Genomic DNA, 12,995 nt, shown 5'->3' with positions numbered 1-12,995 from the left:
GCTAAGGTTGGGTGGCCTGCCAAGAACCCCTAGAGTTAGTTTGTCTTTCCCTTTGTGGACGTCCACCCAAATTGATTCTGAGTGGCCATTTGCTTGAACAGAGTTGTTAGCGGAACATTTAAGTGTGTCTTTAACATAAAGTGCCACCCCCCCCCTCCCCTTCTTCCCTTTCTATCTTTGTAAAACATCTGATAACCATCTATTTCATACTCAGACAAAGTTTTTGTTTGCAGTATCCACCCATGTTTCCGTGATGGCTATAATGTCAAATTTCTCGACACATGCTTTCCCCCTCAGTAGCTCTATCTTGTTCCTGAGACTCCTACTGTTAGTGTAATAAGCCGTTAGACCATCCTTTGTTACATCCTTTCGATTAATCATGAGCTCCCTAGTCCAAGTCTGCGATGCATATCCACTGATGTTAGGCCCTCCCCCCTCGCCTACTCTGAAAAATCCTGCAGGGTGTTAAGTGATCGCTCGAGGGAGTCTGCGAGAACCTCCACCCCCTGGAGTGACAGGTGCACACCATCCTTATCATACAAGGTACAAGTATGGGGCTTGCGGCACCTCTCTCTACCTGTGTCCAGGTGGCGCTGCCAGCAACCTGCTTGATTGCTTCACTCGACTGTTTCACACGTCATTTGTTTTTTTCTAGTGCAACTTAGACTCATCATAGTCTAGAAGTTGGGATATTTGCTGTTTTTCTCTAGGCTTTATCGCGAGAGCGAGTATCCCTCTCACATTATAGTTATCGTGCACTAGTCATGGAGGATTCCCAAAAACAGGTTTTTCATAGATCAAAACCTTCATTTGAGCTTTTGAAACAAGCATACAAGCAGTGTGTGTGTGTGCGTGTGTGTGTGTGTGTGTGTGTTTTACAGGCAGACTGTGGGGACTGGGCAGGCAGCGCTGTGGCCGAGTGGCGGCCAGAGTCGTCACCTATATCTCGAGTTCCGTCACTTATACTCTTCCCTCCCGGCAGAAGCGTGGGGCTGGCGGGCATGGCGTGGCGGGACCCTAGCGGCCTGCAGGGGGTCGCCGCGCGGGCTGTGGTGGTCCCGCTGGTCAGGGCCACCGAACACAGCATTCGCCGCCTCCTCGCCAGCGTCCCGGCAGAGCTGCTCATCGCAAGGAGCACGGCGGAGTTTCTGTTGCATAATAACGACAACGACGACGACGACGACGACGCAGACTTTGACGAGGAAGCGCCACTCGGTGACCCGCCAGATGGCCGAGTGGACGCCATGGATCGCGTGATGCTGGAGGTGAAGGTGAGGGGCGACGCCTGCTGAATTTTGGGAAGGGAACGACATCAAGGCGAAGGGTAAAAAATTAAGTGGGGCGTCCTACACTAGGGTTTCTGCAGGAGCCTGCGTGTAAGACTGTAGGACATTTCCCAGTCTTGACATTCCTGACTCTTTACTTATTAATACAAGTCCTTAAATAATTAATGCTAACCAATGAATAAGTCAACTAGAAAGTAACCTAACCTCACCAAATCAATAACAAATCTAGTCAGTTTGTCACCGCAACAGTGCTGTCAAATGTATGCCGGGCGTAGAACACCCAGGGGATCATTTCCAGAGGGGACAAGTGTCCGCAGAAGAATATGGCCGATTCTCGAGTTCCCTCCCATTATGTCACTTGAACTTTCTCTTCGTTTCCCAGGCTGTGGTGGCGGCGGTGCGGCGTTGGTGGACACACGTGCCGGGCAGCAAGGCGGGGCCAGGCCGCTGCCTGGAGGCCGCTCTCGACGTACACACCGAGGTACACCCGCAACACGACTCGGACTTCCCGCGGCACCTGACGCGCTTCCTCTTGAGGCTGGCGCTGCTGCGGGACGTGTTCCTGGACCGGGACTATGGCGACAAGGACCGCCGCTGTGTTATACCCTTTGCCTGGGAGCGATGGACGGCCCGGCTGGTGGCCCGCCTGGCGCCCTTCACCCAGCTGGCCCAGCTGCGGGTGTACGGCGGGCTGTACCCCAGCATCCTGGCCGCCGTGCTGCGGGGAGCCTCGCGCCTCGCCTCGCTGCAAATCTCGCACATCAACATCACGGACGACATCCTGCTGGACATCGCCAAGTGGTGTCCGAACCTGCACACGCTGCACCTGCTGCACAACTTCCCGTGGCAGGTGATATCCATGAAGGCGTTTTGTGCCGCCTTCTTCAGCGGCGCGATGCCGTGCGAGGTGATTGGCGCTTATAAGAGTGGGCGTCTTCTGGACATCCAGCAGACTTTTCCCCAGCTGAAAGACGTTGATCTCGCGTACGGTGGCATACGCGTGGCGAGTAAGTTCCACAAGCTCTTACTAAACTTTTATCCGGAACTGAGGAGCGTCAGCAGCCCCTGGAAGACCACTCACATCGAGGACGGCTACCAGTACTACGGGCGCGAAGTTCTCTTTTCGCTGTTGGCCCGCGAGCGTGTCCTGGCCATCCGAAGTGTGTTTTTCGACGACGTGACGCTGTACACTCTGCGCCAAGAGCGTCTGGAGCAGCTGGCTCGGTGCTGCCCCCAGGTGCAGGCCGTCACCGTAGACTGCGTTCTGGTGGAGCCTGAACACGGGTGTGACGAGGCCGGGGCCAGACTCGCGCAGCTCACGGGGCACTGGAAACACATGTCAGAGCTGCACGTGAACGTGAACACCACCACCAGCCGAACCAAGGCGCTGCTGCAGCCGTGCCTCCGCGTGCACGGCGCCAGCCTCACCGCCCTCACCGTGGAGGCAGACTCGCCCGGCCTGGTGCTGGAGGCCACGCTACTTGACATCCTCCTGCAGGCGTGCCCCAACCTGACGTGCCTCGGCGTGAGGGTGTGGAACAGGAACATGATGGAGGCACAGCTGGATGGCCAGGACAGGCTGCCACTGCCACAGTGCGCGGCTCTGCAGAAGTTTAGTCTTCACGAGCAGGGTCCAGGCGACGGAGACGAGGCGGGACACGTGGCGCGGTGGCTGGCGCTGGTGGGGGGCGTGGTGGCCGCGGCACCGGGCCTGGCCACCCTCAGCCTCAGCCTGTGCCGCGGCCTGGCCTGCCTGCTAAACACTCTCGCCTGCCACGCCACAACCCTGCACCTGCACGTGAAGGACGGCCACGAGTGGCAGCCCACGGCGGAGGAGCTGTGCCGGCTGGTGGGTCGAATGCCGCGCCTGCACCACCTCTACCTGGAGGAGGTGTCCGGCGAGTTGTTCTGGCGGCTCAGACGACGCTACCGACACACGGACCTGCGGCTGCACTGGGGCAACCTGCACGGCTGGCCGAGGACCTGACTGTGAACCCGTTGTTGGTGACCGTGTGTAGCGGTGCTTCAGAGCAGGAGCGTGATTGTGAGGAACATCGGAAGAAACTTTTATTGTGACCTATAGCCTATAGTGCAGTGTGGAACATGATCTTTATAATAAGTGTCCTTCAATAGAGAGTTTATCACATACCTTCTCTAAAGAAAGGCACACAAGTCAATGACACCGATAACACGAGCTAGCCGTTTAGAGTGGAAGATCGTTAATGTACAGGAGGAAAAGAAGGGGGCCTAGAACGGTGCCTTGTGGGACACCTGAAGAAACAGGGACAGTGTCAGATGAAGATCCGTCAAGAAGAACACGTTGAATCCTGTTAGTAAGAAATGCAGTGATACAGTGTTGAATAGGTCCTGAAATATCGTAGTATTTCAATTTTAATGTCAGTCTTTTGTGCGGGACTTTGTCGAAGGCTTTGGCAAAATCTAAAACAAAAGCGTCAACTTGTTTAATGTCACGTCGGTCAAGTAGCCTCGTAATGTCGTGAAATGTAGTAATGAGTTGCGATTCACATGAGCGTTTAGGTCGAAAGCCGTGTTGTGAGTCAGTAAGGATGTTGTTTGTGGTGATCCATTATGTGTTTGTGTACGTATTATTGTTCGAAAATTTTACATGGAATCGATGTTAGTGAGATGGGGCGATAATTGTTATAGTAGTTGTAATTATATCATTGTATTATTATTATCATTATATATTACCATGGATTAGGAATGCCTGTATAGTGGAAAATACCCACTTCAGAGAGATCACGCCACCTTTATAGGAATGTCATCCGTCAGTGTTTATCGTCCGTTCGTTCTCGGTATGTGTAACAAACACTTCGTCATCTCAGTGGTCACCTTGACTTACGTGACCAATTGTAATTTAATTATTTCCCAAGTCTCTAACGTCACTCCTTCCTGAGAGCTCGACAGACACAAATCTAATGTCTCGGCTCTCTCTCCAACGCTCCCTGTATTTTAGGTTAAAGAATATACTCACCTAAAGCAGCGAGTGTTTCCCTCACGCCCCTGTTCGCCCACCAAGACCCTGTCTGAGCTCCACGCAACCAAGCCTTACACCGTTACATTATTGGTGATCAGCGGTGCTCCAACGTGCCCTAGCCATCGCTACCTCATCTGTTCTACAGCGCTACAAGCCACAAGAATTCACAGAACAGGGGACAGGCGTTGCGTTACATTACGTTACAAGGTAGGAGTCACAAACAGGCCAACAACAGGCCTACGCAGCCGAAGGCGGGGGCCACACCCAAGAGCCGCCCCGCCCGCTACAAACCAACAGACAGCTACAAGCTCTCCACAGGCCAACAAGCCACTACAAGCTCACTGCCAGCCACCTGATACGCAGAAGAAGTCACACCCGCAGCGGCCACACCCACGAGCCGCCCCGCCCGCTTACAAGTAACTACCCCCAACACCTGTTTTCCATAAGAACTTTCATGGTCTATATTATTTCTACTTTCCTCAGTCCTTCTATGTGTCAGTAATCTGCCCGGAGGGTACCACTTATCAACAGGTAATTGGTCACTATGCCGTAGCGGAAGCATGCTATATCCGCTCCACTAACATAACAACGTACCCATCACGGATCCGTTTGTTTTTTACTGCCAATATTTCCCATCGAGTGTTTCCTCTGCGGTCTCTCGATAACATTCACTTCTCCAGCATCTCTTATGTGACTAATTCCCTTAATTCATTGTCTTTTGCAAACGAAACAGAGTTTGCAGAAACCCTGGAGGAAACGCTGCCTGAATACTTGCACCTCACCTACTTGTACCCTGGAATTTTTGTGCCAGTGTTTCTGATGTTCGTCAGTCTCGTCGTCGTGTGCTACCTTCTTAGGAGGAACTCTGTCCTGCACGATTATTTGGTTGCTCAGATGAGGCGACAGGATGCAAGGAAGCCACTGGCAAGGTAGTTTTTTTTTTTTTCTCACGCAAGAAAATTGCAAGAAATGTGTTATTTCTCCTGCTCCTGTACCTTAACATTGTACTATGTTTTCCCACCTTTTGTTATTATTATTATTATTTTTTTGGAAGCTGGATGAGGATTTCATGTTCTGTAACTATGCCACTTGTTAACTACAGATACTTGTGTTTTTATGTTTATCCATTGAGATATTTTTTTTCTATGGATTATATCACACACGCTGGTGTTACCTCTCATTATTTATGTCATTACTACACGAATATTCTTGCATAGCCATTGTTTGAATGTACTTGTGCCATAAGCAGTCTCCTCAACAAGATCACACTATGTATGGTCAACTACTAGTTATATTTTTTTTTAATGTCGCGAGGTCGCGATCAATGGTAGGTGTCCGAGCAGTGTTATAGTGGTTGTAATTATATTAGTGTATTATTATTATCATTATATATTACCATGGATTAGGAATGCCTGTATAGTGGAAAATACCCACTTCAGAGAGATCACGCCACCTTTATAGGAATGTCATCCGTCAGTGTTTATCATCCGTTCGTTCTCGGTATGTGTAACAAACACTTCGTCACCTCAGTGGTCACCTTGACTTACGTGACCAATTGTAATTTCATTATTTTCCAAGTCTCTAACGTCACTCCTTCCTGAGAGCTCGACAGACACAGACCTATTGTCTCGGCTCTCTCTCCAACGCTCCCTGTATTTTAGGTTAAAGAATATACTCACCTAAAGCAGCGAGTGTTTCCCTCACCCCCCTGTTCGCCCACCAAGACCCTGTCTGAGCTCCACGCAACCAAGCCTTACACCGTTACATTATTGGCTGGGTCAGTCCGGTCACCTGTCTTAAATAAAGGGTTAATATTTGCCAAAAGCCAGTAAGAGGGTAATGAGGTGGATGATAGGGTTTGGGTGAATATGGCCTGAAGGATGGGGGCAAAGGATTTAAGGATGAAGGCGGGAATGTTGTCGGGGCCAGTGGATTTGGTTGTGTCAAGTCCATCCAGTAATTTCTGTATTCTGTTAGTCGTAATGTCAAGGGGGCCTATCGGGGGGAAGGGGCTGTGTGGCATGTTTGGTGTTAGGTTGTGCTCTTGTATGTACACCGATTGGAATTGTGTGTTGAGTATTTGTGCTTTGTGTCGTGGGCTGGTTACTAATGTGTTATTGTTGTCTTTAAGTGATGTAATCGTGTTAGTGTCATATTTGCGCGCCTTAAAGAATTTGAAAAAAGTTTCTTTTGTTATTTCTTACGTTGTCTGCGAGGTAGGTTGCTATGTGTTTGCGTTCCGCTACTTCAATGTTTTTGGCAAATGTCTTTTGGTGATTTTTGTTGGCTGTCCAATTATCTGTTGTGTTGTATGTCTGCGCGCGTCTGTAGAGTCTCTGTTTCTTGCGATGTTGTCTGCGTAGATCCCTCGAAAACCAGGGAAGTGTGTACCTACTAGAAAATGTTTTTTGTGGTATGTGTCTGTCCATAGAGTGTATGGCGTGTTTCAGGTTGTTCGAGTTGGTGGAAGGTCTTGTGTGCGGGTCTGTCGCAAAAAAGTCAGTGCTGAAGGCTGTTAGGTCTTGTTTGATCATGTCTAAGTCAGCCCTTGAATAAAGAAATATCTGTCTGGGTCTCTGTTTATGTCTAATCGGTCGAAGGTCAGCGTCAATGATAAATATGTCATGGTCACTAAGTCCGGGAACAACCTGAGTGTTTGTTATTTTAAGAATGTTGTTGGCGAGAAAAAGGTCGTGTGTGTGTGTGTTGTGGTCAAAGGGCCACCGTGGCCAGCTGGGCGTGTTACAGTATGTGTTTGTGTTGGCTGGAGTACTGTTTGTGAGAGTGAAAATGTATGAATGGTGTTAATGAATGTGTCGTGTAGTTGGCGTCTGTTTGTGTGAGGAATAATGGGGTAGGGGTGTCAGCATCGGGAGGGTCAAATGGGGATATTGCTGTCCAGTCAATGTCAGGGAGGTTGAAATCACCTGTGATCCAGATGTGTTTGTCTGCCTGTATGCATGAAAGATAAATTTGAAGATTGTGTAAATAATCTGTATTAGTAGAAGGCGGTTTGTAAAAAGCAGCAATAATAGATTTACAGTTGAAGGTTTGTAACTGGACCCAGGTGATTTCGCAGTCTGTGTCAAGGTCAGGCCTATGCTTAACAAAGACCCGGCTTGGTGGCGATGATGACACCGCCACCTTTGCCGAGGTCCGTCGGGCGGTCTTTACGGAAAACGGTCATACTAAAAGGGGGAAGGAAAAGCTCACAACTGTCAACGTCAGGAGTCAACCAAGTCTCTGTCCCTACTACTATGTCAGGGTTGTGTGTGGTGACTGGATGGTGTAATTTGGCTATTTTGTTTTTAATGCTACGGAAATTAATTGTTAATAGTCGGAGGTAAGTGTGGGTATGACGTGGTTGTTGTTGAAGTAAAGGGATAGGTGAAGTTGGTGATGATGGAGGAACGGAAGGGAGTGAAGAAGTAGAGGAGGGAAAAAGGGACTGGCGAGAGTGGAAGAGTAGAATAGGATGCGGGTGATAGGGCAGGCCTAGGGTTGTTAGTAACGGGAGTGAGAGGTGAGTGATGAGTCGAGTCTGGCGTACGGAGGGAACGCACTTGTCTGTGTGGGTTGATGGGGCTGGATATGAAGGATGGAGCAGGGTTATGAGAGGTGAGAGGTGTTGAGTGTTTGGGGTTCAGGAGGGGAGTGTGTTGTGTGTCAGGGTTGTATGTGTTGTGTTGATAAAGCGTGTCGAAGGAGTTGAATAGTGGAATAGGATTAGCTGAGAAGAATGAGGATGAGAAATTAGGAATGCCGCATCTAATGCAGATCCACGAGACGCTATTGTCAACCAATCCAGGGTAAGTCGGCGTGAAAGACCCGATACAGTTGACGTGGTACCAGCCAGCATGCTCGGATCTATCACGACGCGAATCACACTGGATGGCCCTCTGCCCCCACCTCAACGCCTTGCTACAAAGTTGGCAAGAATACTTAGGGCAATAAGGGCCAGGGTTGACCATAGCGCCCGTGTCTCCACAAAGAAGCAGCAAGAGAAGGATGGTGTGTCGTTTATGTACCTTTGTGTCGTTGTTAGTGTGCCGATTGAAACACTGTACCACGGTGTGTGAAAACGATTGCTGAGTACGAGTGCTTGTGTGTGACTGTTGTGGGATTGTTGTTTGTGTCATCGAATGTGTTAGTGAGTGTAGTATAAGTGCTGTATGTATAAATGTGGTAATCAGGAAGGCACTGTGTATGGCGGGATAACGTTTTTCGTGTCTTACCTTCCGTGAGTGTGTACGGTGTTGTTGTGTTGTCGGCAGATTCCTAGTGTCAGTGTGCCGGTTCGTGGACCGGAACAGCCTCGTCCGACACTTAAGTGTAGTGGCCATTATGCCAATTAAAACGTTAAAATATTAAAATAAAGGTAAAAAAAACTATAGTCTGTTCACGGAGCCTGGTGAACAGCTCTCGTCAGCACAGTTCAAACCAGGTTCCACCCTGGTCCAACATGTGGCCCCACTGTTGTGGTCAGTGGACCGTTTCTGGTTCTGCAGTGTTTGCCACAAGTGGCGTTAAATCGTTAATTCTGAAAACTTTTCTCAACCACAATTTTTTGGAGAAGACGACAGTAACGCAAAGACGGCCACCATAAATTCTACTATAAATATTAACTGATATTTGAGAATGGCTGTTGTTGTCTTTGTTTCACATTCGTGCCTAAACCAGGCCGTAATGAACACTGAGCTGGGCGGACTGTGCTAACCTTTCCGTATACAATCTAACGGTTAACGGCATTCACGTTTTGGTTAGGGACGCCCAACACTGTGATGCTGTTCCTGCCTCCACCGCTGCTGCCCTCAGTGGAGGGGGTCAGCATGTCTCGGCATGTCTTTTTATGCGTGTTATGCACCTGTACAGGTGCCCTGCGCATTAAGATCCAGATCCAGATCCAGGATGGTTCCCCACAGTGTTGTGGGAGTGAGTTTGTTGTGGCCTAGAGAACAGTGAGACCCGTGAGCTGGAGCAGAAAATTTAGTTCACATCTCAAAATGGGACAAAAATGTTGCAGAGTAACTGAAGTAAATACCAAAGTGTTTCGTAATCTTTATTTTCATTGAGCGTGTGATGAGCCTCGTGATGCGTGTGCAGGATGCATCCATGCTGCCGCCTTGCTGTACCTCGCAGGAATGCCGTTTCAGTTTTCCAGATGTTGTGTAGATCTAAGTTTTAAGCAGAATCCGTAATAGCCAGTGATGTTTTCTTATGTTATTTTAGAAGCCTGTGCAGTGAGTGCATTTCTTATATTTCTTTTTTATCAGCATGACAAACCATTTAGTCTTACCCTGTGTGGCAATACCTGCATGTCTTGAGTGCCGGAGACTGTCCACTCATCCTTAGTCTTGGTCATGGTGTGTTACCGGACTTCAGGTTCAGTGATTTGTTAGCAGCTTTGGGAGAGGACAGTTCTGTGACATGAGTGCCGAGTATATTATTAAAGGACAGCGTTACCAGATTATCGTACCTAGCATGCTGTATTTTGCGACTTCTGATCCGTAACTACTCCAAAAAACATCAATGAATTAACGGTTTTAACAATAACTACGTATCTGCTCGATATTTGTGTGGGTACGACGTACAGTTTTGGGTCTGAGACTGATAAAAGTAATGTTCTGAGTACGATAGTCTGGTAACACAGGTAAAGGATAGGAGGTGTAGCTGACTGATGGAGGAGCCTTAGTATTAATAGACATGGCTGGGTCTTGGACAGATATGGAGGGCCTTAGTATTGATAGACATGGCTGGGTCTTAGACAGATATGGAGGGCCTTAGTATTGATAGACATGGCTGGGTCTTAGACAGATATGGAGGGCCTTAGTATTGATAGACATGGCTGGGTCTTAGACAGATATGGAGGGCCTTAGTATTGATAGACATGGCTGGGTCTTAGGTAGATATGGAAGGGCCTTAGTATTGATAGACATGGCTGGGTCTTAGACAGATATGGAAGGGCCTTAGTATTGATAGACATGGCTGGGTCTTAGGTAGATATGGAAGGGCCTTAGTATTGATAGACATGGCTGGGTCTTAGACAGATATGGAAGGGCCTTAGTATTGATAGACATGGCTGGGTCTTAGACAGATATGGAAGGGCCTTAGTATTGATAGACATGGCTGGGTCTTAGACATATATGGAAGGGCCTAAGTATTGATAGACATGGCTGGGTCTTAGACAGATATGGAGGGCCCTAGTATTGATAGACATGGCTGGATCTTAGGTAGATCTGGAAGGGCCTTAGTATTGATAGACATGGCTGGGTCTTAGGTAGATATGGAAGGACCTTAGTATTGATAGACATGGCTGGGTCTTAGACAGATATGGAGGGCCTTAGTATTGATAGACATGGCTGGGTCTTAGGTAGATATGGAAGGGCCTTAGTATTGATAGACATGGCTGGGTCTTAGGTAGATATGGAAGGGCCTTAGTATTGATAGACATGGCTGGGTCTTAGGTAGATATGGAAGGGCCTTAGTATTGATAGACATTTTTTTTTTTTTACGTCGCTGCCTATTGCGCCGGTAGGCATCTTCCCGGTGGGGCCAGATGGTCGGGCCAAGGCTTCTTCCCGGTGGGGCCTGATGGTCGGCCCAGCCCGTTCTGGCGCAGGCGAGTGTTTATAGTGGCGCCATCTTGCATTGGCTCATGCTGCCCCCCGGAACTCGTTCTTGATTCGCTTGGACGGCTTCCTCTAGAGTCCGGGTTGATGGGTGGTCCTCAGGACAGCATGTGGGTAGTTTTAAGCCACTCGGCGGTGACTGAAAAATCCCAGGTGGTAGCGTGGGGATTCGAACCCGCGTCGTCCATCACGCGGTGAATGTGGGCCCAGTACGCTACCAGTTCAGCCACCGCCTACCCATGGCTGGGTCTTAGGTAGATATGGAAGGGCCTTAGTATTGATAGACATGGCTGGGTCTTAGACAGATATGGAGGGACCTAAGTATTGATAGACATGGCTGGGTCTTAGACAGATATGGAAGGGCCTTAGTATTGATAGACATGGCTGGGTCTTAGACAGATATGGAGGGACCTTAGTATTGATAGACATGGCTGGGTCTTCGACAGATATGGAGGGACCTTAGTATTGATAGACATGGCTGGGTCTTAGACAGATATGGATGGGCCTTAGTATTGATAGACATGGCTGGGTCTTAGACAGATATGGAAGGGCCTTAGTATTGATAGACATGGCTGGGTCTTAGACAGATATGGAGGGACCTTAGTATTGATAGACATGGCTGGGTCTTAGACAGATATGGATGGGCCTTAGTATTGATAGACATGGCTGGGTCTTAGACAGATATGGAAGGGCCTTAGTATTGATAGACATGGCTGGGTCTTAGACAGATATGGAAGGGCCTTAGTATTGATAGACATGGCTGGGTCTTAGACAGATATGGAGGGCCTTAGTATTGATAGACATGGCTGGGTCTTAGACAGATATGGAGGGCCTTAGTATTGATAGACATGGCTGGGTCTTAGACAGATATGGAGGGCCTTAGTATTGATAGACATGGCTGGGTCTTAGGTAGATATGGAAGGGCCTTAGTATTGATAGACATGGCTGGGTCTTAGACATATATGGAAGGGCCTAAGTATTGATAGACATGGCTGGGTCTTAGGTAGATATGGAAGGGCCTTAGTATTGATAGACATGGCTGGGTCTTAGACATATATGGAAGGGCCTAAGTATTGATAGACATGGCTGGGTCTTAGACAGATATGGAGGGCCCTAGTATTGATAGACATGGCTGGATCTTAGGTAGATATGGAAGGGCCTTAGTATTGATAGACATGGCTGGGTCTTAGACATACCGGTATATGGAAGGGCCTTAGTATTGGTAGACATGGCTGGGTCTTAGACAGATATGGAAGGGCCTTAGTATTGATAGACATGGCTGGGTCTTAGACAGATATGGAAGGGCCTTAGTATTGATAGACATGGTTGGGTCTTAGACAGATATGGAAGGGCCTTAGTACTGATAGACATGGCTGGGTGATGGAAGGGCACAAAATTGATAGAAACCGTAGGTGCAAAAAGCCTAGATGTTGTGGGTGTCTGAATGGGAGTGGGATGTCACAGTGCATCTATGAGACAGACAGACGAGAGGAGGTGTAAGGAACAGAGCATTTTTTTCCTATCCTGCACTGGGAAAGGCAGGCTGAGTACACATCACAGGAAGAACAAGAGAAAAGATACAGGGGAAAAGCGACCTTAGATTCGGTGCACGGAGGGTTGCTCTTCCCTTGCCTTTCCCAGTACAAGCTAGAAAAATGGTTCCGTCCCTTGCGACCCTTCTCATCTGAAAGCCTCAACAATATGAAGGTCGTGGATGTAAGAGTAAGGTGACACGTAGGGAAAGCACTTGGAATTTGTGTGTGTCAGTGTGGGAGAGAGCGAGAGAATGAGCGAGTGAGGGAGTGAGAACAAGAGAGAGAGCACACACACTCATGGTCCTCCTCCCTGCCAGGACTCCCCCGAGCCAGCCGCCACCACGCACGAGGACAGCAGAGTTTTGAGCAGACAATATCACAGTTTGAGCTGCAGTTCTCAGGCATGATCTACACCCTGATGGAGAGGATTTCGGAGATGGGCCGAGACAACTACAACGATGCACTTGTCAACATAATCTACCGGTACGTTGACAGATGCTTCTCACTTCCCTTGTCACACTGTGTTCTGGTCTACCTCCGCCACTGT

The 12,995-nt window shown here is 48.7% G+C and overlaps 1 protein-coding gene across 2 annotated transcripts in view; it reads left to right on the top strand.

The window, feature by feature from the left end:
* The window catches only part of LOC127001990 (uncharacterized), a 30,021-nt gene extending 24,050 nt beyond the window's left edge, over positions 1 to 5,971 (top strand). For both annotated transcript variants that reach the window (XM_050867303.1, XM_050867301.1), the window contains 2 exons: positions 983 to 1,271; positions 1,669 to 5,971. In XM_050867303.1, coding sequence (XP_050723260.1) covers positions 1,002 to 1,271; positions 1,669 to 3,273 — 1,875 coding nt within the window. In that variant the 5' untranslated portion in view covers positions 983 to 1,001 and the 3' untranslated portion in view covers positions 3,274 to 5,971. The remainder of the gene's footprint in view (positions 1 to 982; positions 1,272 to 1,668) is intronic.
* The last annotated feature ends 7,024 nt before the right edge of the window (positions 5,972 to 12,995 follow it).

Source organism: Eriocheir sinensis, chromosome 22 (assembly GCF_024679095.1).
Source record: "Eriocheir sinensis breed Jianghai 21 chromosome 22, ASM2467909v1, whole genome shotgun sequence".
Taxonomy (NCBI): domain Eukaryota; kingdom Metazoa; phylum Arthropoda; class Malacostraca; order Decapoda; family Varunidae; genus Eriocheir; species Eriocheir sinensis.
This window is presented reverse-complemented; position numbering and strand designations above follow the sequence as displayed.